We start from the raw sequence: 24,558 nt of genomic DNA, 5'->3' as shown, positions 1-24,558 counted from the left end.
AAGATGGACTGGAAAAATCTCCAGTTCAGATCTCAGCGTAGCTGTTGTTGGTGCACATGCTCATTCAGAAAGTCTGTCTGTAAATCTAATACAGATAAATCTCGCTTCATTTTTAAGTGATAAAACCGGAGCATCCTCACCTTAAAGATGGATCAGGGTATCTGGAATTCAATATAAGTGAAATTAATATAGAGGAGGGCAACTAATGACCTATCAGCAGTGGGGCTTTGGGTGTGTTTTGTTATAGTACTATATTTCTCTGCCTGTACTAGAGGACATTGAAGAAGTGGGATAACACTTGTACAAGTACCAGCAGTATAATTTTCTTATACTTGCTCCATAGTTTTGGATGCAGTTTCGCATGTTCCAATATTTGCACTGAAATGAACTGTAGCAGATGACTGCCCTGTGATTTCAAATAGCCTTCTGGGAAAAAGAGACTATTATAGATGAAAGAGTTCAGTTCCTATAACTTTCTGGAAAAGTCCCATCACTGTCTAAGTAGTATATTAATATGACATTTGTCATTATAGGTATCTTCCAGCAGGGTGAGTTAGCCTGGGTGGGGTATCAAGCTAACACAACTCTATGGTTGCCAGCATACAAGTGAGCTCACTGAAAGACAGATAGGGTATCCGTGCACAAAATGCACATGTGTTGCTGATACAGTCACGCTCTGGCTGAAAAAATGTTGTGATGTTATCCTCCAGAAACCATGCAGCATTGAACATTCACAGCAGAGAGCACAAAATACAGATGGACCACTAATGATTAGAGCTTCTGGGACAGCAGATGAGGTACAGCCAGACCATCCTGAACTAGGCAGCTTGTACCTTATGCTGCAGAGGAAGTGAAAATAAAACAAGGCAGTGACAACAGAAATCTCTGCCAGTTCTAATTGGGATAGGGGGAGGGAGAATTACTGCTGTCTCCAGATCTGATGCCTAATTTGTCTCTTGAGTTTTTAACAAGGCATTTATGAGGCGTGTTCAGTGTCAGAGCAGGGGTCTACTTGGACTGCTGTCAAATAGTTACTGTAAGGAACCTCCTTCAGAGTAAGAAATGTAACTGTGAAAGTTCCCTTTCTGCTTCCTAGCTGCCATACCATCCCCCTAGACCTCCGCACCATGACAACACTGGTGAGCCTCAGCAAGCTGGACCACTACTTGTCCCTCACCTGAAGCCATGCTTTGCTGTTTGTTAGCTAGGATGCTGTAACTTGGACTTACTGTTTAGAGACCTCTCTGGGCAGAAATGTCTCCTTGAATTTGCTTCTTCCTCCATAGCCTCTACCATAAAAGGCAACCATGATCCTCAGAAACAGTGGCTTGTGCTGTCTACTGAAAGTTTTTACTGAAAAATTTACCTTTTTTGAAAGTGCAGTCCCACAGAATTCATGCCCCAAAGAACAGGTAATGGCAATGTAACGGTCCTGTTTCAAGGCAGCTTAATCCCCTCTGAGAATTACTAAAAGAAATTTCTCTCTCCTGTCCCTCCATTTAAATCAGTGCTGAATATAGCCCAGTGGTTCTGCCTTGCTATATGCAGATATGAAGATAGCACTAGAGTCTTTTGTGTTTAGAAAGGTTTTACTTCACAACTGCAAGGGCAAAAGCTTCTTGGGTTGAAATCAAAGTTTAAATTCTGAAGAAAAAAATGGCTCATCAAAGAACTGGCAAAGAATTTAACAACTGGATGCCAGCTGAAGTGCCAGTGTGATTTATCAGCAGGTTCTTCTCTAATCTGATGTGAGATAATAGGAGAAGGTGTTGAAAGCAGAATCTAACTAGATACAGAACAAAAAGCATAAGTAATAGGGTTCATAAGATCATGCACACAAGGAAGTTTACATTATCTAGTAGGCAGGCCACTCTCCCCAAGAAGGTTTTCTTAGATATGTTAGGAAATCAACAGAAAAGACCAGAAGATTTTAAAAGATAAACGATTTGATACTCCTTTTGCTTTTTCTTTTTTCATGTAAGCCTCTCCATTTGAATAGTTGTAGTTTCCTTACCAACAGGCCCAACACATTGCTTAGCTGTAGTAGCTGGCAGTGCTATGGACAGAGGTTTCTTGGCAAAGATTAACCCTCAAATATGCAGAAAGCTGAACTTCCTTATGACTGAAGAGGAAGATCATTCCTGAGAGCTCACAAATTTAGTTTCCTTCTGACTATAGTGCTAAATTGTCTATCTATATTCCCCTGCATAGTGATTCATTAGAAGCATTTTACAGTAAAAGCTTCCAAAATAAAAACTAGACATTTTAACCAAAGTCGCAGGAAAATGCTTAACTGACAAAGATAATGATTTTCTAAAAGCTTTTCCTTGGAAGTGTTTTTTTATTGAGGCAGTGATTAAACTGAGTCTGCCTGAGTTATAACATGCTGCCATTGCACAACCCAAAGTCATGTTAATCAGCTTGAATACCTAAAAATACGATAGGAGCAATATCAAGCCACTTCATACAGCAAAGTTCATTTCAGGTGCTGGTCCACTGGAAAAAAGTCCATAAGTGATTAAGGAGTTATTGGTCTGTCTTTTACAGTTTGTCCTTTGCTTTTTTTATTCCATGGTAAATTACTTTAAACTTCTTAAGACAAGCCTCACAGAGAACAGTTTGGTCCAACCAATTTCCCATTCATGCTGATATCAACCCCCCATCAGATATAGGGCTTTGCCTTTGTAAGATTTCTGGTGAGGAGAAGGGTCCATTAATTTTGCTTGAGGGCTCCTCAGTACTATACAGCTGCTCAGAGGACAATTCCTGAAAACTTGTATCTGATGTAGACACTTAAATTTCATTTTCTAGAGTTTCACAGGCCCTCCAGTGAATATCCCAATCAAGAGGCTGTGAAAGTAGTGTGTTGCCCCTCCAGAACATGGTATAGCCATATAATGCAAGGCCACATGGAGATCCGTCACAGGTCCCATATGTGACAGTTACGTTGGCATGACATGGCACCACGTTTATCAGGCTTATCCCCTCAGCTGGTCCTGGAGCTGGCTGGAATATGTCTGCTTCACTGCACTGTGAAGATAAATCATAATTTCCTAAATTACCTAGTGCTGAAGCCAGCACTGAAAAAAAGCTGCTTCCAATCTTTAGGCTACGGTTTGTTTTAAAAAGGGATTGAATGTCTTACAAACAGGTAAAATTGCTGCCAGATGCAAGTACATTAGCCTTTTCCAGCTGCTTTACTGCTGCCATTCAAAATAGCTTGCTATAAATATGATTCCTTTGAGCTCTATTCTGACAAGTGTGAAGCACTATCTGGGAAGGGCCAGTGGTTTTCCATCTCCATTGAACTCAGTAGGAGTTGTGATTGCTCAGCACATCGCTGAAAAAAGTCTGGTGAAATTACCTTAAATCACACAATTATTCCTCACCTCTTACTCCTTCTCTTGCAGCCGTGGAAGGAGGATTAAGTTTCTCCACAGGCAGTTCTGCTACAGTAAAGTTTAACCTAGAGGTGGGAACAAATGTCAAAATCAACAAGTTCCCTGCTTCAGGACTGGTGACAGGTGACTTACCCAGAAGAGGGGGGTAAAACATGACAAAGATTCGAGAACCTATTTAAATAGTCAGTATCAGCTTCTCAGATGACCTAAAATGCCTTCGCTTCTTCCCTTTCCCCCGTTTCTATAAATTTCTGCCCATTGCCTAATGCCTACTGCCCTAAACAGCAAAGGTTATCTTTTGCTAAAACTAAAGAAGCTGCTTGTTATTTAAAATCTGTTTCTGGCTGAACAGAAATGCATTTATTAGGTACCTTTCCTTTGTACAATCTGTACCTGTAGTTAAGTACGTTAAACTCGTGCTAAACATATGGAGGTCTGTTGAACAATAACACAAGGTTAAAGGCTGGGTGCTTATGCTTAACAAACCATTCTGAAAGACAGTCATCATTAAAGCTACATACAATTAAACTTTTCATAATTGATGGGAAAACTGAAGAGAAAATTGCCTGTGCCTTCCACCTTTTCATTATGTAGTCAGCAGAGGCACATGAAAATCAACATTTCCCTTTGAATCTGAGCACAATTGTAAGTTTACAATACAGATAAATCAACTTTCCTGTTGTTCAAGAACTGGTGATGAGAAGAGGCTTATAAACTTAATTCTCCAGCTTGTACCAGTTTGAATCCACTGCTGGTTCCCTGAACTGAGAATGGGGCTGTTAACTACTAGAGAAGGGCTGCTTCTTAACAGCAACACTCCAGTGTCCTGTGCAAACAGTTCAATAAGAAATGGCTTTCAAACCCAAATTTGGATATAAATTTGGCTCAAATGCAGCTGAAGCTGGGACCCCACTTTAAGCTTGTGCCCCTCTGGAATATGCACACTCTGCCTGATTTTTGAACGTCCTCTCTGACCTCGGTCACTGTGCTTAGCAGCTCTCAAAAATCAGGCCATGGTGATTTTTTGCGCTCTGTAACAACATAGAACACAAGACAATCAGTCACAGGGTTCTGGTTGCGTTTCTTTTGATTAAAAGCCACATTTTCCCTTCTTGTTGCAGGTATAACAAACTGACACACTGGCATTACTTTACATGAACAAATATCTGTTATCAAAGGCTATCAAAAATATTTAAGACCTTTTAAACTTTCACATATGAAGGAGGAGGTAATTATAGCGAGTTTGATATTATATATACTAACGATTGAAGAGACTTCTATAATAATGGTGCCTACAATAAAAATAATAAAAAGCATTTGTACACTGTTTTTTACTTTGCAACGTTTGAGTATTCCTAATTTTTCTACATTTTCTCCTAGGACTTTTCTTTTGCTCAATTTATGGCATCAGTAGACAACGTTTACGTCCAACATTATCTCATGAGTATGGATGAGAAGAATGAAACCTCTCAGCAAATGAGGAAGTTGACTGAGGAGTCAAACGTAGCAGTAAACAAATTGAATGATATTCCAGAAGCACTGCAAGAGATCAAAAACCACCTTGGGGATAGAGCAGCAGAAAATGTAACGGAGAGAATAAAAATGAAAGCGAAAAAGAAGGAAAAACAAGGGAAAGATGTAGACAGAGCAGGCCATGAAGAGAAATCAGAAAACAATGAAGAACTAGCTGCAAAAGAAGAAGAAACAGCATTGGAGACTGGCAATCAGTTAATCCCAAAACCTCTGGCTCATATTCCTCTGCAAAGACTAATGGAGATAGAAATGGAGTTGGTCTACACTGATGAGGAGGACATTTTCTTTGAGTTTGCAGACCCTATGGTGTCTACAAGCACACAATCAGCGTGCCATGATTCTCAACAAGCAGATGCTCTGAGCACACCTCAAGGCAGTTCTGTGCCCCCAATTGGCAAACGGCTTCAGAAGACCCTCCAGGAAGGCAGCGCTTGCTACAGGCAGAACGACTACATGGCAGCAGCCGAGAAGTTCTCAACAGCGCTGCAGGTACGAGGTTAAAGTAGTACGGTCACCACAGCAAAGCAAATGCAAAGCTGTCATTGTACTAAGTGGGTGTGAGCATACCAAAGTGAACACTGAGCACACACCTGGGATGTGTATGGTTTAATACAAATCCTGAGATGCAATTTCACATGAAATATGAAAATTAGGAGCTTTAATTAAGAGTATCTATGATAAATAAATCACAGAAGAAGGGGGGCACTGGACTAAACCAAAAACTCTCAGATAAGTTTGTATTTTTCTTCTAAATTTTTAACTGTATTTATGTATGGAAGGAATTATGCTCCATAGGGTAGAAAAAAAAAGCTCCTCTTTCTATTCCCAGCTCTATCAGGGACAAATGATATCTCAATAATCTGGGGTGTTCCCTCTCTACTTCATATGTCCATGCATTAGCTGGGTGATGATAAATTTTTGGTTGAACAGAGGGCCAGTCCTAGTCCCTTTTCCCCTCCCTGTAGCATTTTCATCATGCACTCTGTTTCCCTTTTTTCCCTCTAAAGCCAGAAGATGGCCACTGGATCTGTGTAGAAATGCTTTGTTTTCCTGCATGAGAAAGGACAGGTCCAGTAGCAAGCAAACCCCCTTGGACACAAATTTCTCTTCAGCAGCCAGGAGTCCAAAAGCTGGGTTTTTTTTTGTGGGAATATTTCTTGCCTGCTTGAGATACTAAAGAAATAATGTGACCTTGGCTATGATTTTTGAAACTAATCTGTGATTTTCATGACTTTCTGCCTTTAATTGCTCAAACTTGAGCTGTCTTAAATGGATCTGTTCTTCAATAAGTAGATATTTCTATGTTTTCAAAAGCAGAGCCTTTTCCAGTTTCAGGCTGAGCCCCTCCAAAAGAAGGTATCAAAGACCTTTGACGTTTTAGAAAGTCTTAGCCAGCCTTGAGTTTTATCAATAGAATATGAGAAGAAAAGAGTAAAAGAGGGAGTTCCTAGCACTTTGGCAAGGTTGCAATTAATTTCACAGGAGGAGGGAAGAGAAAGGAGGTGTAGGAAAGCCCAGCAGGTGAGTCAGGGTTACATCCACCAGCCTCCTGTTTCCTGGAAGCCAGAGCTAGCAGCATTTACAGTAAAACTGATTGTTCAAAGTTGTATCATTATTCCCAGATTTCTCTAGTGCTGCTAATCTCAGTTAATTATATTGGAAATCCCTTGTATTATGACCATGTAATTCATAATGTGCCAGTAGAAGTCATGGTTCATAATAATCACATAATGGGCAAGGACTTACACGTAATCAGATTTTAGTTACCCTGTCGTGTTTCCATAATGCTGCTATAAAACCGACATAATCACAAAAAAGCACCAGTTATTTAAACATTTTTATCAGATTGATGTACTGTATCTTTCTCTCTCTCTCTTTTAAACAATGTAAGATAACAGAAATTGGATTACAATTGCTGGGAACAGACTATGATAAACTGTTTGCTTGTGTGCAGAAAGAAATGTAATAATGGCATTAGCCTCTCAATTTTTAGTAATGCTAAACCTGTTAAATAGTAGCACGCTGCAGCCAAAGGCTGCTTTCAAAGAGGTAGCTTTAGAGCATTTTGAAAACCATATCTCCAAGAGCATAGCTGTCCTATAAACCTTGAAAGATGCCCTATATCTTCACAATTAACTCAGCTGCTAACATTTACTGTGCAGATGAGAGTTTGACTTTTTCCATGATACACGATGCAAAACACCACTCTTAGTAGCTGTAAGGATTTTAAAGGCCAGTGTCTGCTTCTCAAATAAAATTAAAAAAAAAAGACACTTTCCACTTTACAGGAATATGGTTGCTGATTAGAATAGAGGGCTTGCAAGATGGACTCTCCCTAATGTTTTATCTCCACTCTGACCCCAGTCACTTCAGCTATGCACTTGACATTCTGAAAAAGGGTCCAACTATACTCATTTCCGTACTGTACTGCCAAACCTAATTCAAAAGGATTTGAAAAATACTAGATCTTTGCAATCAACAAGCCAATATCCTAGTCCTATTTTTTTTCCTACAATACCAAAGACTTTTCTTTTTTTAAACAATAAATATAATAGCAGTGAGTCAGTAAAATTAGACAGTGCCATTTTTTTTAGGCTTTTTTTTTTTCTTCCTACATTCTGCAATGAGCTGTGATGGGGACAAAAACACTCATCACTTGAGAGGAAAGGCATACTTTTCTGCTCCTAACAGGAAATAGAAAAGCTAGCTAAAAGAGATCCTGGTGAAAGCATAAATAGAGGTTAAAGAATTCCTTCCTGGGATTGTGGACAGAGTGATTGGGAAATCACAGAATTAAAGGGCTGGGACTTCTCAGAAGTCTCTTAATCCAGCTCTCCTCAGAAGCAAAAAACAGAATATCCCTGAAAGACACTTCTGTACTCTTTTTCTAAAAATCTCCAGTGAGAGGGACTTGTCATCTGTATCAATAATCTGAGAGAAAGTTTTTCCCAGTCTTCCGTGGTGCAAAATACCCCATAATGTTTTTTGTATCCTTATTTGACATGAAGAGCAATTAACCACCTTATCTGTCTGTACTTACAACCTCTTAGCATATCCCTTTTCAGTCTTCTTTAAATTAAATAAATTCAATCCTCTTAGTATTTCCTCCCAGGTCACATTTTCTAAACATCTGTATCATTTTTGTTGCTTTTCTTTGCATTGCCTCCCATCTCTCTATTTGTTCAGATAAAGACAAATTTGAGGTGGTGCAGAGAAAACTGGCAAACTTAAGATGCCGAGATTGGAACTGCGGTTGTTTTGCCCATTGCTTTTTGAAGAAATAAACAAAAAATTCCTCTGCATTTCACATGGGTAAAGAGACATGTGATATGTAACAAGCTCAAAGATTAGGAAATTCAAAGTTATGGTTTCTGGTGCAAAATGTTTACAGACATTTTTTCAGATTTAAGGAAATTAAGGCTTTAGTCTGACATTACATTTTGAGTTAGACACCCTGATCCAGAAAAGCATGTGAATATCATTAAATCTAAGTAGTATCACTACAGTTAGTGCTACCTTACATATTGCAAATATCATTCATTTCTTGGCTCTTCTTTAAGCCAAAATGTCTTTTCTAGATCCATCTATATATCCATGTTATATTATCATTCTTTTGATCATCATGTTTTTCAGATATGCAACTAACGTGCAGTTCTGAAAATATAGCATTGAAATTACTGGATTTGGGGGGAAAAAAAGGAAAATTAGTCAGAAAGGAAAATTGAAATGCTTGTAAATTTAGGGACTTTTGTATGTTGGACAGTGTGCTGTTGATTACTGCAGACCTCAGGAAGGCAGCGTTATCAAGAGAAGAATTGGTCGCTTCTCACTATTTAGCTACCTTTAAATTAATCAGGAGGGACTTAGCATTAGTCAGCTACATTATAGTTGGCCTGGACAAGCAAAAAATAATGCTCCCTTAGAGAACTCTCACTATTAGAGCTTAAAAATTAAGTACTTTCTGTTACTGGTAAGGAAAATAAGAACTGGGACAATGATCTTTGCTCTTCTACCTCCTAGCTCACTAATACAGTACATTATATATACTACATTAAGAAACACTGTAAATCTCCCTAAATTTTTGGCATCCATCTGTTGGAAGGTAGGGAAATAGGAGTTGAACATCTGGACTGGGATATGAAGGGTATGAGAAATTGCTCTTTAGCTTAAAACCTCAGTGGAAACCATATACGTATATGTATAAAATCTCTAGCCAATTATTAACAGCTTAGCTACAAAATAACATTAAACTTTTATGAGGATCAAAAGATCTTGTCTCAAACTAATCTCCTAATATCAGAGAGTGTAAAAGACTTCAGAGACATCAGTCTGTTTAAAACCTGCACAAATTTAAATTTCAGACCCTGTTGTTCTGAAAATAATCCTCCCCTGCGATTAAAAAAAAATGAATGAGAAAGGTTCATGACTGCTGTGCACAGAAAGAAGTCCACAGTATCTCGGCACACAGCTTTCTATGCTGAGTATCTCAGAGACACGAAATGCATCCCACGTGTGAGGTGAGGGCCTCAAAGAGCGAGTGATTAATTCACCAGAGTGCTGTTGTGGTGCCTTCCGCAAGCTGGAATATCTGCATTTTCCACAGATGGCTATTATGGACACCGTTCTTATGGCAGGGAGATAAACATTAGTCTTTTTTTTTTGCACACCTTGAGTTTCTAGATTAACCTTTCCTGTGGCTCTTTGCTTTGTGATTCAGTGCTTGCAGAGAAGGCTTTGTCAAGACCACGCTCCCTCTTCCAGGCAACAGTATCTGCAAAAGCAAATATTTGGAAAGTGGCTGTGGCACCAGTGCCTTGTAGACATAATTCCATACCAACAGAGAGTCAGGCAGTGTGGTTCAACCAGGCCTTCCATCATTTTTTTAATATGAGAAACAACGAATTAGTGTTTCCTATAACAACATCTCTGTGAAAAGGGGTTCCTCTTTAGTAGTCTGTCCGCTGATCGAGCACATTAAAATAGCACAGGCAGCTTTCTTAGAGGCATTGCTACATGGGCAGTCCTGGGAACACCGTACAATTAGCAACTTAGGATGTGGTCCCTGTTGTGGCCATTGGATCTGTGCTAGCTGCTGCAGAAAGGTTAGGGCACAGTCACATTTCAGCCCACCCTTCCTCCCCCAGCACTTTCTTTTTCCAGCTGAGTCCAAGAAGTCATCAATCTATGAAAGCATGTAATCCTTTGTTTTATGGAGCACAAGGGCTGGAATTACTGGTCACCCACTGGAATGAAAGGGGTATAAAACAGACTTTCCCTATCCCCTCTCACCAAGAAAATCTGTGCAAGGACAAGAAACAGTTTAACACCATGAAATACACCTCAAGGGAGATCACGTGACAGGCTAAATATTTTTAGCACCCACTTTCTAGAGCTAAAATGATTCAGACTCATGGGTTATCTACCCTTATCATCAGCAAAGTTTCTCTAAAAACTTCCTGGGAGCATTCTAGACCTTGGACAGAGAACATCAAAAGATGGCAGTCACTGACCCCCAAAGCCTGAGTGCGAGATGCTGACTTTATTCTCTAGAAAATTTTTTAACTTTTAGTAACAAATTAGTTTCCTAAATACAGCCTACCCATTTCACTGGCTTTAAAAAAAAAAGACAAAAACAAAAAAGCCCTGATAATCAGCAGTTTCTTTCCTTATAGTCCCATCACTATGTTTTTAGGTGGCAAAGCCAAGAAATTGATCCTTTTTTTCCCCATACTGGTACTTACTGTCTTTTATGGCTGCAGAAGATTTTAGACCAGGAATATGAGGCTTACAGATGGTTTAAATCTGGCTTGAGGGATAGAGTGGGAATCTGTTATAATGATCCATTTGGACATGCTCCCATTTTTTGATCACTGAATTTGAATCTATTCATCTTCAAGACATTCCCAGCATGCCCATCACCATGAAATAAAGCTGAGAAACTGCATGGCTATTTGTCTATAAGGATTCGTGCCCCTGTTCTTCTTGCCTGAACTGCTCTTATGTATCTGGCTTATGAAGTGCTTTTTTCCTCAAAAGGAATACTACATGGTGACCATAAAACAATATATTTCGTCAGTCATGTGCATGTACAAGAGCAAAATCCCTATTCTAGAAAGGGCAGACCACATTTTCCAATCGTTTTGGTGCCAAAGCAGATCAGTCAATTTCTAATTAACTCTAATTGGCTTCCTCACATGCTATTAAATTATTCACCTGGAGTTGACAGGTGGTCAAAAGCACCAAATATTTTCTCCATACTTTGTAAACGTTAAGCAGTATATTTGACTAAAAATAATAATCACCCACCACTTGTCACTTACAATCAAAAGCCTCATTGACCTAAACACATACAAACCACACCTTTCACAATCACTGACAAACAAAGAGAAGGTCCAGGTAGCAGATGCCTCTGTTGGTATCACAAGATTGAAAAAAAGAAAGGAAAAAAAAAATAGAGAGTAAATACTTGGGACAATCACTGCTGGCTGGATCCATAAAGGGCTTCTGTGAGATCTGGACAGCTAAAAACCTTTAGGTGCCTGAACCCCACAGCTCCCTGCATGTATCACAGGTGTTGTGACACCCAATAGCAGATAAACACTAACGAGTGATGCTACCTCACATCTCTCAATGTAAATGCAATACCTTGGAGCCTGTCTCAAAGTGGAGTTTCTTTTATGTTCAGGGCCCTAAGAAATTGGAGGTATTTATCTTCTCAGCTGCCTTCTGCTCCTGGAAAGTATCTTAAAAGAACAGGGAGGGCAGAGCAATTTGTGTTTAATTTGTGGCTCTAGGTGCTTCCTGTCTGAAGCCAACACAGCACAAAAATTCAATGACAATCAGCTTAATTTATAGGGAGAAAATTAGGCAAGTTAGGAGATGGTTCAAACCCTAAAAGCAGCTAACACAGGAGAGCAGCAGTCACAGAAGCTGTGCTGTTAAAGAATTTTCTATCTGAAACATCTGTAAATCATACTACTGCATACCTACATAGAGTCTGCAGCGGAGAGACAGAGATGCAGGCTGCAGCAGGCACCGAGTTGGAAAGCATTCATGGACTGATTTGAGAGTAACTTTATCCATGAGGACAGTTTAGAGAAAATGTGTTATTAAAGTACTTTATTTCCATTTAGAGATTCACACAGGCATGCACAGACAGTAGGTGGTGACAGCTGCTACCAGAACCATTTGTTATCTTACTCCTGTTCAGCTTTTGACAGTGTAAAATGAATATAAATGCTGAAAAGCTTTACAGAGGTGAACCAAACAATAAAAAGTAGGGGAGAATGAATTCTGGTTAGGTTACTTTAGGGAAGAGCTTTATTTCTGTTTATTCCTGGAGATGTGCTGTTTCTAACACTGACAATACTGTTGAGAGGATTCTTGTTGGAGTTTACCAAATCTACACCATCTTGAAGTGGGGAGAAAAGGAAGCTCTTGGCCTTGCAGCTAACTTCAATGTCTGATCCAGAAATGGCATGAAAATAATGCTTCAGCAAATTATTGCTTTTCCCTAATAATCCTGTCCATCAAAATGGAGCGAACCTTTCACATAGTTTGCCTTAATAAAATGTTGGCGAGATATCTGTGTTTGGACTTAGCAGTAGCAAATCTCTTGGCATCAGAGGGATTAAATTAGTTGGCCTGAAATCATATTGCTTTTTCCAAGCAATCATGACAGCTCTCAAAATCTTTCTACAATACAGTCACATCACACCAACTGACAGTTACCTCCCAAAAAAATTCATTTGGGCCAGCTCCTCTAAACAGTATAGAATCACAGAACAGTTTGGGTTGGAAGGGACCTTAAAGCCCATCTAGTTCCAACGCCCCTGCCATGGGTAGGGACACCTCCAACTAGACCAGGTTGCTCCAAGCCTCATCCAGCCTGGCCTTGGATGCTTCCAGAGATAGGGCATCCACAACTTCTCTGGGCAACCTGTCCCAGTGTCTCACCATGGAGAGTTTCTTCCTTATAGCCAATCTAAATCTGCCTTCTTTCAGTTTAAACCATTACCCCTTGTCATATCACTTCATACCCTTGTAAAAAGTCCGCCTCCAGCTTTCTTTTCTGCCACTTCAGGTACTGGAAGGTGCTTTAAGGTCTCCCTGGAGCCTTCTCTTTTCAACCTCAACTCTCTCAGCCTGTCCCCGTAGCAGAGGAGCTCCAGCTCTCTGAGCATCTTCGTGGCCTCCTCTGGACTGGCTCCAACCCATCCATGTCCTTCTTGGGGTGGAGGCCCCAGAGGTGGACACAGAACTCCAGGTGGGGTCTCACCAGAGCAGAGTAGGGGGGGAAAAGACACGTCACTCAACCTGCTGGTCACACTGCTTGTGATGCAGCCCAGCATACAGTTGACTTTCTACCACCCTGTCAAGAGGTACTGGTATGTTTTGACTTTTGTCCTATTGCTTGGTTTTCACATGGAATGTTTACACCATCCTCAGTTTTGTATGATCTTGGATGGACTGAGATGGACTGAGAGTGGAGGACTGAGAAATTTTGTATTACAAAGGCAATCTATAAAGGAGATTGCAGTATGTTGTACAGAATATAAAGTTCCTCAGAAAATATCATAGCATATTGATTCGACAATATATGTTTCATCAGAGAGCTTTGGAGTTGGTTTGTTTGTTTTGGTGCTGGTTTTTTTTTTCCCTTCTGTGACTACTCCTCTCACCCTGGCAGTACCTATAACAGGAACACTCCATAAAAGAGGGATTGGTAATGAGAGGCACAGATTTAATATCGCAGCACACAGATTAAGGTGAAGTCAAACAGAAGATATTTTCCTAAAACCTTTGTTCCTAATTTAATGCTCCTAAAGTTATTTATTTACAATATGAGAAAGACCCCTAAGTTTGCACTGGGGGGAGGTAAAGTGTTTATCTGAATTTGGGCCAATAAACAAGAACGACTTAGGCTTAGGAGTTCTGCAGGGAACATTGTTAGCTTCTGTGGGAGGGAAATATTCATGTCCAGTTCATTTTTATAAAGTAGTATCAACCTAGAAATAAGCAAAAAACAAAATGCTAGATCCTCTGAATTTAGTGGGCACATGAAGTCTTATTTTTGCAGTGAGCTCACCTCCAAAAAAAGGCCAAAACAGCAACAGGTATGCCAAACCTGTCAGCCTTTGGGGAGCCTAAAGTTTAGGTTTGAACTTCTCTAACATTCTGCCCTACCTGGCCACCAAATCCCTTCCACATACCTCCAGATCCTGCAAAAAGGCTAATTATAGCCAAAGAAGGAATTTAAGCCTAGACATAGACAAGATTAAGATAACCAAATGGAAATGTGGGGAGAGTGGCTGAATCATCCAGTGAGGGCAAGCAGCCTATTTAATTCATCTGGTAAAGTCAATACTCACCAGATCCATGTTTTTCTGGCAAGCAGTGGTTTTATGAATAGAAATAGGGATTGTGTCTCAAAACTTGGCATATCTGAGTTATATTTGGCTCTCAGCCAGCGTTGTGTAACCAGTAATATACCCAGGATAGCAAATGTGTCCTGCACACGCATTACTATTACAGAATCCAGTGCTAACTGTACACAGAGCAGCTCATACGCCAAAAACTTCATATGTGCATATTATTAGAATTATCCATTGCAGCACACATTGCAGGAAGCCTAGTAAATTTAATTCTTCTTACCTGACGTCTGCACTCATACTTAGTAGTGAATTATATATTTTCTATGTTTGCTAGCAAGTTATTTACACAAATCTCATTAGCAATAAAGACAGTGGGTTTATATACAATTCCTGCTTTGCTGACTGAAACTGCATACCAGGACATCAGTATGACTATGAACAGGAGCTGGAAAGTTATGCTGCATGAAATCATATCATTGAGAGGAAATACTCTATTTTTTTAGTCTCCATACTCATGTGGTTTTGGGTTTTTTTGGTGGGTGTTTTTTTTTCCCTCCTCTCTCCCCTGAGACAAAGAACCAGTTAATGGCAGTTTTGTTACCCCAGTTTCCTGCGGTATTTTTGAGAGCGCTCAGTAGTTGTAAGGGTTGGAATACAGCGGAATACACAAAAAGGCAGTTTATTTTCAGCCTTGTGCAAGGCTTGCTATCGGGTTTTGAAAGTTATTTTCAGAAGTAGCCTTCCTTAGCAGACATTTTCTGGGAATCAGTTAGTGTTCAACTTGCCAGGTGCCTGATGTGCAATGCAGTGCTGTTACCAGGCTGATTACTTAGATGGCTCTGAAGTGAAGGCATCTGGTTAGGACTCTTGGCTAGTCAGAAGAAGAGACACTAATTAAACATTTCTTGCCTTTTCAGGTTTGTCCCTCTGATTAGCCACTCTAAAAATCACACCAGGGAAAATCCAGTTATCTTTAAAACAGAAAAGCATGATTAAATATTCCTCTGCTAACCAAAAAAATTAAAAAAGAAAAAACAAAGCAATCAGCTCCAGCAAGGCTAGCAGGTCATTGCTGTATTCAAACTAACTCTTATCCCTTTCAGTCTGGCAGAGGAAAGCACGAGTGATGTCATGGAATTTGCCAAAGAACCTCATTGACACACATCATTTGACCAAATTTATTTGTTTTTCAAAACTCAATTTGCTATCAAATATATATATCCACACATACAGATGGATATCTACCAGGCATCTTTAAGGCAAACCGTATCCCCAATTTTAACGTACACCAAATACACGGTATTGTTACCATTGCCAGTTTCTTAAGCCTGAAATTTTCACCTGGTTTTCAGTGCAAACAGTTTTAACATTTCCCTGTACAAGTCACCATAGATCTAATTTTAGTCTTCTAATTAAATGCATGGTAACTAGGAAGCTACCTTAAAGATCAGCAATTCCACTACTCTTTTACCAAAGCCATGGTGGGTTTGGGGGCAACTTTTCCTCTCCTCTTTATTAACCAATGTCTGGAAGGTCTTTACTCATAAGATTTCCTTCCTTGTTACTGCCAAAATTAAAGGCTTAATACCACAATAAGATCTATGCTAAGTTCACAGTGTCACAGACTTGTTCTGTGACCTTTGACAAAACTACTTTATCACAAGCATTTATACAACTGTGGTTTCAGTGATATATTTATAGGGTCCTACACATTGTAAGATAAACCTTTGTCAGTGAAAGTATTATATAATTAGCATCAGTTCGCCACTAATACCAAAATTGCTGGTAATGCTTTCATTCCTTGTGTTTTATATAGATACACACACTTGGTAACTTCTCAAACAGGATCACTCAGCATTGTTCTGAAGGTTGCATACTACATGTACACAAAACCTGCCCGACAGCCTCCACTTGTATCAAGGGCCTCTATAAAAATACAAATGTCCTTTGGCAGGATTTTTTAAATTACATATCATCTTGGGAAAAACGTTCCTGTGTACTGACAGGGTACTCTCAGGTACACTACATCTGAAAGTGAAAAATACTGTTAGATTTGCTAGCTATGGTAAAGGACATAAAATGGTACATTGCAGGTTTTTAACCCCAGATTGGCTGTAAAGCCTCAAATATTTGTTTGCTTCAATTTCATAGCCTCTATAACCTTTAAGATATTGGCAAGATGTCTGCAGATCAAAAGCTCACTAAAGTCTTAGTTAAGATATACCCCTGCGTTTCCTGGTTTGGAATTAAAATAAAAATCCGTAACAGAGCTCTGGAAAAAAGAAACATTCAATGGTCCAAAATTTAACTGCCTCTCCAAGCCCAGTTCTCTATTTGAATGTCCTTGTGACAAGACCTTTACATATTCAGAGGAGCCAGATGGAGCTGCCTTTACCTTTTACTTACAGCACTCAAAACACACCAACAGCCCTTTTTAATCTTCAAAGGTAGTGTTATCCGATTGCAGACTACAACAAGATAAAGAAAAGTCAGTACTGCTGGGTGAAACATGAGAACTGCAAACAAATCTCCACCCCGCTCATTATGCCAGTGCCTGGCACAGCCTTTCTTCTTCCCTTGCTCTCAGTCCAGCAGGGTTTCCCAAAGTTACAATAGTCTGTAGCTATGGAAGCACCTTCCGATCCCTGGGAAGTTTTCCTTTTTCCCTTCCCCTTTGAAACTCAGATGCGACTCTTTCTACAACTTCTCCACATCACGACCTGTGCTGCAAGTTCCCAGCTCACTGTCTCCATACTGCCTAACTTCTTCCCTGGGAATTCCCCCAGATGAGCTTTCTCAGGTGCTTTCTGGCACTATCTTTGCCTCACCCCCCAAAAATACTCAGACTCAATATTCCAGAGCAGACAGGACAATGCAAGGAAACAGTCCTTCTCCCTCTGCAAAGACAAGTCCTTTTATCAGAAAAGCCAGCAAAATATAGTGAGAGGTGAAGAACCCCCTGCAAAGGGTATCACCTCTATCACCTCTATCACCTGGGAAACAATCATGTGCTGTGTTGAAGAAGTCTTTTCCAGTGGTGTCTATATTACCCAAAAAGGCCCTTATACCAGTGAGTACATTTAATTGTGCACCTCACTCAAATTAATTTGAATCTGACTTTTGGTGCATGTTGCTGCTGTTTGTATGGAATGAGTGTGGAGGGGTCCACCTCAAACGCATTGATCCAATGTGGAAATGCTACACAAAAATCAGGAGAGAGTTTGGGACCTAAACATTATACAGCTTGGATGGTCACAAAACCAGTCAAAACCCTTTGAAATATTACTCTGGTTTTGTGAGGACAAAGATTGAGTTATTATTCATTTTCTTGAACTCCTACACTGAGATGTTGTAGAGAAGACCTGGCAGAACCCTACCTCCGCTGTATTTAAACATATTTTCTGAATCCTTATTGGTTCAGAAATGGTTTACAGAGACTCATGTCTTGGTTTTTGTCAAAGATAACTGAGGGGTTATGCAGGTCTAAATATAAGTCTTCATATCAGCAGTAAGAATCGAGGAAACTCTGAAATGCAGCACTTAATACTGAAGGGATCCCTAAATGATTTGTTTCTTCTCACAATCATTCAAGAACTTGAAAGTCCAGGGATTAGCCTCAAATCTCTCATTCCCATAAATTTAACAGAGGTCACAGCATGGCCAATTCAGCTGAAAAGTGTTATTACAGAAAAACTTGATGATACTTTTATGTTCACTGATGTGACCATAATTCTGTGGGTCTTTTAGCTACATATACCACATGTTATCCATAGAGACACTTCAGCAGATATATACAGTACCATGACCAAAGTCAGGAGTGATGAATTCTCTGATTTATAACTCCTACTGATAACAAGATGATAGAAAATCTTAAATATAGGGGTGTTATTATATACACACTGTTACTTCCCTCAACAGAGAAGGGTTGGGAAAGAAAAAATTATTTATCACACCTGAAGTAGGGGGACACTTCACTGCGTGACCCTTGTTGCCTGTAAAGAATTGAGCTGATCTCTAACCAATGCACAAAAATCTTAAAGACAGCACCTACAAAGCTAACCCAAAGTGTGGATGTGGATCTATAAATCTTTCCTGCTGTTAAGGAACACACACAGGAATAAAGATGAGGAGTTTTTCTTCATAAATTTCATCTTCTAAAGAGAAATCAAACTGCTGAGTTGACACTGCGCCTCTTGAAGATCAACCACTGGATTTTAACTACATAGGCACATGAAACTTTATTATAACAAAACTCATTAGTGATGAGTAGCTAGACAAATAGACCAGATCCTCCCCTGTCCATTTTAAAGCTTTGGTGACTGGCAAAACTAGCCTTAAGCAAGAGCCCCGTGGTTATATACCAATTAATGCAGAGGCTGCATCCACCCAGATTAGGCTGGAGTTGCATATCACTGCCGTAACAGTCGTCAGCGTTGGTCGCCATGTGATCTGAGAGTTTAAGCACACAGTCTAGATAAATATTAATTTGTTAATCTTTATTAGAAAACTGCTTTTAAAGCTGATTTGCAGTGAAGTCAGTCAGATGAAATCACTGCACACTAAACAATCCTGTTAGGGATGTTTATCCAAGCAAAGGACATTCAATTGCATTTTCATTAGTAGCACTATATGATTATTGTCCTTAAAGACAAGGCTCTTAGATTTAATCTAGTTGCTTACAGTTGAATTTTCTTGAGAAGTGAAAGCTAATTTTTACTACCCTTTAGCATTACAAAATCAGGTTGCCTGTAGATTAACCAAAGAAAGTTTTGAGGACTGAAGGTGGTCCTGGTCAGTATCGCAGCTCTAGCAGTGCTGAGGACTCTCTGAAACCTGAAGGAGTTGTGGGTTATCCAATTCTAATGATGAAAGTTATTAAATATAACATTATTTAATGAGAAAGTCACTGGCTGTGATGAACAGCAGGCACTTTGTCTATCAGGAAAAGTGTGTTTTTTAAACAGAAAATAGGATGTTTCTCTGCTAACTTCTACACAGCTCAAGAAGATGAGAAAGATGGTTGATCTCATCCTTTTCACTTTCTATAGCAGTTTGATGGAAGGACAAGTCCTCCCATTAAATGAGGGGGTGAGTTTCTGGTTTCCTTGCCTTATATCACTGCCTGCTTTCCTACCCATGGGACAAAGACAGTAGAGCCCAAGGCAGAATTCACCACTGGCTTACTGAAAAAGAGAGCTGTCTGAGATGTCTTCTTCAGCCTCAAAACAGCCATGGATTTTGGGAGCCTGAAGCCTTTTTTTTTTTTAAACGGGGAAAATACAGTTTCTTTCATAATGGTGCTTTTCAGTTTTTAGCTTGTTACCTACTCCCTTGACTATCCTTGCTGGGAAGATGACACTGCATTTTATATTATGTTCACACGTATTTGTACTGATTTTGTAGTAATAACATCAGTTTAAGTCAGGGTATATTTTATTTAAAAGTCAGATTTCTCCAATTATCAGTTACAAAAATCATTTCTACCTAACAAAATGTGTATTACAACATCAGTAAATAACATTTTTGTTTCTTGTACAGCTTTGCAGTAAAGGTGCTGTTATAGACGACCTCTTTGAGTCATCTCCAGAAGATATTTCCGGTATCACCAGTTTTATTGATTCAAAGCTTGTAATCTGCTACTTGAAACTGAGGAAGCCTGATGATGCTCTGAATCATTCACACAGGTAAAAATAAGTAATATTGATTAGATACACTTCTAAGACTGAAATAAAAAGTTAAATGAAGACTATGAATTAATCTCATGCAGGAAGAATCAGTCTAATAATGAGAAAAGAGGGATCAGTAAGACACAGTTTATGTATGTCACTGATGTTTAGATTGTGCTAATTCTCAAAAGTTTGAGACATTAAGCCACAATAGCCATATGTACACTTACTGCTTTGATAAAGCAGTAGGTAAAGATATTCCAGGTGTATCATGTACATAGTTCAGGACCCCCTTAAGGCTGAAGATAGATCAAGAGCTCATAATATGATTACTGTCTTAAAAGTCTGAGCATGTTTATATTTGTCTTTTTCAAGGCAGATTAGGTCAGGGATGGCTTCAAATTATTTTCATTACATAATTCCTCATGGGCTCACTTGTGATCCACATCAAAAGACCAGCACCACCAACAATGCATAAAGAAGCCAGAAACAAAACTGGCACATGGTGGAGATGAAATTCTCATTCGTTTCAGATGAGTTAGGATTTTGCTGGGTTTGTGCTGCCTTTAATTAGCATTCAAGCATAACGATAGTTTGTTAAGTACGTGCACGTCCTGCCAGCAATACTTCATTATTGAGGTCTGTGTTCTTTTTTTCCCCTTGTGCGAGATGTATTAAGATGGACACTGCAATAAGTACAGGATGAGGATTTTTTTTAATACAATCATCTCAGATGGTTGTAACTACAAAAGACTAGTTAGAACAAAAAAGGAGGTACATGCTCATGCCTAATCCACAGGAGATGGTGGCAAAGAAAAATGTGTTGGTATAGAAGTGTGGTACTGTCATGGCAAGAGGTTCATTTAGCTACATACAAAGTCATGGGAAGTCTGAGAATCCTGACGTAATGACGAGGTCTTCATCTCCCGTCGCCACTCATCCCCACCACTTTCACAAGCATTTCTTGTCTGTAAAGCTATGCCTACCTGGCACCTAAATGCATGGTGGGGGTGCATCCTTCAGACTAGTTCCAAGTGCCATTCTGGGTTGACTGCTTGAATGCCCACGAGTGGTTAGAGAACATTAAGTGCACCCCCAGGGCATGTCTAACAGGGACACAACCTCTATTCTTCTCAGGTGGAGTATTCTGTTAGGTGAACCAATGCATAAGAAATGGGGAAGACTGGGATTTTTTAGTTTTAACTACAGGAATCTCAGTACCACAGCAACCACTACAATGATCAAAAAAAACCACACAAACAAACAAAACAAAAAAAATATCGCAAAACACCCACACCCACCACACCATTCCATTCCTCATGCGAACTAAAATCCAAGCATATTTTTTCATGGCTTCTGAAAGACCATGTCGGTAAAAAAATATATATATAAGTTGACTCCCAGCTTATGGACAAATGGTAATGATCACACTCTTATTCTTACTGTGGTTTTCAAGACCACTAAAAATCAGAAAGAGATTTGGACAGCGTAAATATAACTAGATCAGGAAATACTTTAGCTCCTTTAAATTATGTTGATTTCAAAATAGTAAGATGTATTGACCCCAGTGCTACAGATACTAAAACCTATTCAGACATGCTTTGGTGTCAATTGTCTTAAAACAGAAGCCATGATCTACAGATCCCCATGGTTTACAGAGAGAATAAATGCAGTCAGATCGAGATCACTGGAAAACTGAGGGAGGGAACGTGGTTTTTCTTTTCTATATATAATTCTAAGATTTTTTTCTTAACTCCCTTAGTTACACAGCTCAAAGAAAAATGGCAATCAGCAATACTTATTTTCCACATAATTCAGCTAATAACATGAAAAATGGGAAGAAATCTACTGACCATAGTTGTCACATCGTAAAAACGCAAGAACTGATAAAATAGTATACCAGTAAAAAAATATTCTGAGACATAACTAACATAAAGATGAAACTGGAAATATGATCAATAGCTATGTGTTTCAAAAAGTACGAAATACTATGACCTCTCCTACTATAAATAGCTTCCTGTCATCAGTTAACTAGCCCATATAGAATTTTTATTCCCATTGAGTTTTTATGTCATCACCACATTGTAATGGTTTGCTGGTAATCCTTTGGCATTAATCATGAATCCAAATTAAAATATTCATTTCTGCATTTATTTGCATTTCCTGAACTATTCTTTCTTTAATTTCATGTAAATTCTACAGCTCTTGCACTCATTTCTGAAGCCTTATTAGTCAAAAAGCAGCTTTAATATTCTCACACATAGTTGTATCAAATATATTGCAGTGGGTTTTGCTAGGAAGCAATCTTACAGAATATCACAACTAGAGAAATTAGAAATATTCCAGCAACTGTGTTTTAAAGTGTTCAAAAACAGGCATCTTCAGGGGAATAGCTTTCCCATTCTTAAGAAAGGAAAGGGAGTACAATTTATATCATCAGCTTTAGATTCTGCACAAAAAGCCAAGTCCTGGTCCCCCTGAAAAGTGGAAATTATGTTCTCTGGTTTCTTAATATCAAAATTTAAGGCTGCCTTTAGCAACAATGGCACGACTGCAGACACTGGCTGGGTTCTGATCATTTTTCAGGCTGATACAAAAGATTTACCCTTTGCAATCAAACACTATTAAACCACTACTCATCCGTCACAGCTCTGAACAAACGTGTCATGGATTGACCTCAACAAGCAGTGTCTGCTGTAACCTACTTGACCACCACTTTTCATCATAAGATAGCCATCAAAATAATTCCTAACTTGCAGTCTGAAGCTATAAAATGAATCACACAATATTTACATGCCCTGTGGTACTTTTGGCCCAGGCATTATGGCATACCAGGGTTTAATGATCTTAATAACCCCATATGGCTTGCTGAGAAATTAGATTTTCCCTTTGGTTGCAGAAGGCAATTTTCAATTATAGCAGATGGCAAAACAGTGAAGGTCTGAGAAGTCAAGAACTGACTAAGAAACCTCAGATTAGTACTTAGGCCTTATGCTGCTCAGCCTAGTAAGTGGCTGAATTTTTGCCCCAAAAGAAGACAATCTTGAAGTAGAGGAGAGCTTTTCAGCAGAGCAGTCCCCCAATTATGCCGGCTTTTCAGAAGGCCAGGCCCATCAGAGAAATCCATAAAACTGCAGTCGCATGTAGAAAAACAACCCACGGTGCATCACGAACACAGCTCAACAACTGTTAAGATCAGTTTTGTTTGAAGTTGGAGAGAGCAATGTTGAAATCCATGACAACTGAAGATGGAGGCTCCTTCAAAACATGATATACACAGCTTTCTTGATGAGACACTATATGCCCTTACAGTTTCTTTGTCTATTTTGCTTTTTATCTTTAAGCAAGCTAAAATAAATCTGTTTGGACACCATGTGACTTGCTGTTCACACATGGGAAAATAACACAGAACCTTTCTATTGGAAATACGCTTTTTGCCACCTCACTTACACTTCCTCAGCTGCTGTAGTCCTCATGGCACACAAGGTTTGAAGAATAACAGACGTAAGGTTTGATCCAGTTGCCTAAACATAGACTGGTGTTCGTAGAGATCCTGTACCTTAATCAAGCACTAGAAAACATGGAAGAGCTTAACAGCATCTACCCAGCAACAAGCGACAAAAAGCATTTTCTTTCATTTCTGCCTACTTTTGATCACTCCCTGCCCAGGTGTGGCATGGCTGCTGGTGCCATAAGATTCCTTGGGAAACAAGTCTGCTCACAATAGGTGAAAAGTCACACCTCTTCCCAATGGGATTGTCATCATGCCATAGGAAGCCCACAGGTGACGGTTGGAGGTGCCATCTGGAAAGATGTTTGCAACCTTTCTCCTTCCAGAACATCCCTGGGCTTTGCTCCCTGCCCTCCTTCCCTCAATCTGAACATAAGAACCAAGGGGAGGAAGAATCAGACACTGTGGGATGTTCCTTTAACATTATCTCTAAGTAATGCCTAAAAAATAAGTTTATGATAATGAGTACTACTGTACGCAGCTATCCAACATCTTTGGGGGTTAGCAAAGATTTTCTTGTGTCCTTGCAGACTCTGCTCTGCAGCATAACCCGCTGCCAATTCTCTCCCTCCCTCCCAGAAAGGCAATGCATAGAGAACGTAATAAATCTGTAAAGCTTTTTCTGCTATGCCTTTTTATGTGTTTGGTGGAAGGCAGGGCTCTCTAATGCCTCTTGCACAATTCACAGAGAGACACACGAAGTAGAAAATAGCACCTCTGTTAAGTAGTACACGATTGCTATAGCTATGACTTAACAGAGGGAATCTCTTACGGACCCACAGGGGGAGGGGGAAAAAAAAAAACACCACAACTAAAACAGCTGAAGCTTCACAGATTTAAGTCTAAATCCTCTGCCTTCTCCCCCAGTGACTTTTCAAACACTTATAGATAGCTTAAAATAATTATTAATGATCAAGCCTTTTTTCTGACAGATATTGCATAAAGCATCTCAAAACTTGGTCAGTGTATTACTGGCATAATAAGTCAGGACTCCCTAATTCAGAACTTTCAGACTAAAAATCCAATATTCAGCTACTGCATTGCCTAGCTTCCTTATTTTGCACCTTTAAAAT

General features: G+C 39.4%; 1 protein-coding gene across 1 annotated transcript in view; it reads left to right on the top strand.

Annotated features, from left to right (window-relative positions):
• Window positions 1–4,847: 4,847 nt before the first annotated feature.
• Window positions 4,848–24,558, top strand: part of SPATA16 (spermatogenesis associated 16) — a 79,591-nt gene continuing 59,880 nt past the window's right edge. Inside the window, exons 1-2 of the mRNA XM_010160847.1 lie at window positions 4,848–5,423; window positions 19,847–19,992. Of these exons, the coding sequence (XP_010159149.1) occupies window positions 4,848–5,423; window positions 19,847–19,992 (722 nt within the window). The remainder of the gene's footprint in view (window positions 5,424–19,846; window positions 19,993–24,558) is intronic.

This window comes from Eurypyga helias, unplaced genomic scaffold (assembly GCF_000690775.1).
Source record: "Eurypyga helias isolate BGI_N326 unplaced genomic scaffold, ASM69077v1 scaffold33121, whole genome shotgun sequence".
NCBI lineage: Eukaryota > Metazoa > Chordata > Aves > Eurypygiformes > Eurypygidae > Eurypyga > Eurypyga helias.
The sequence above is the reverse complement of the archived record's forward strand: the minus strand, read 5'-3'. Positions and strand labels throughout refer to the sequence as shown.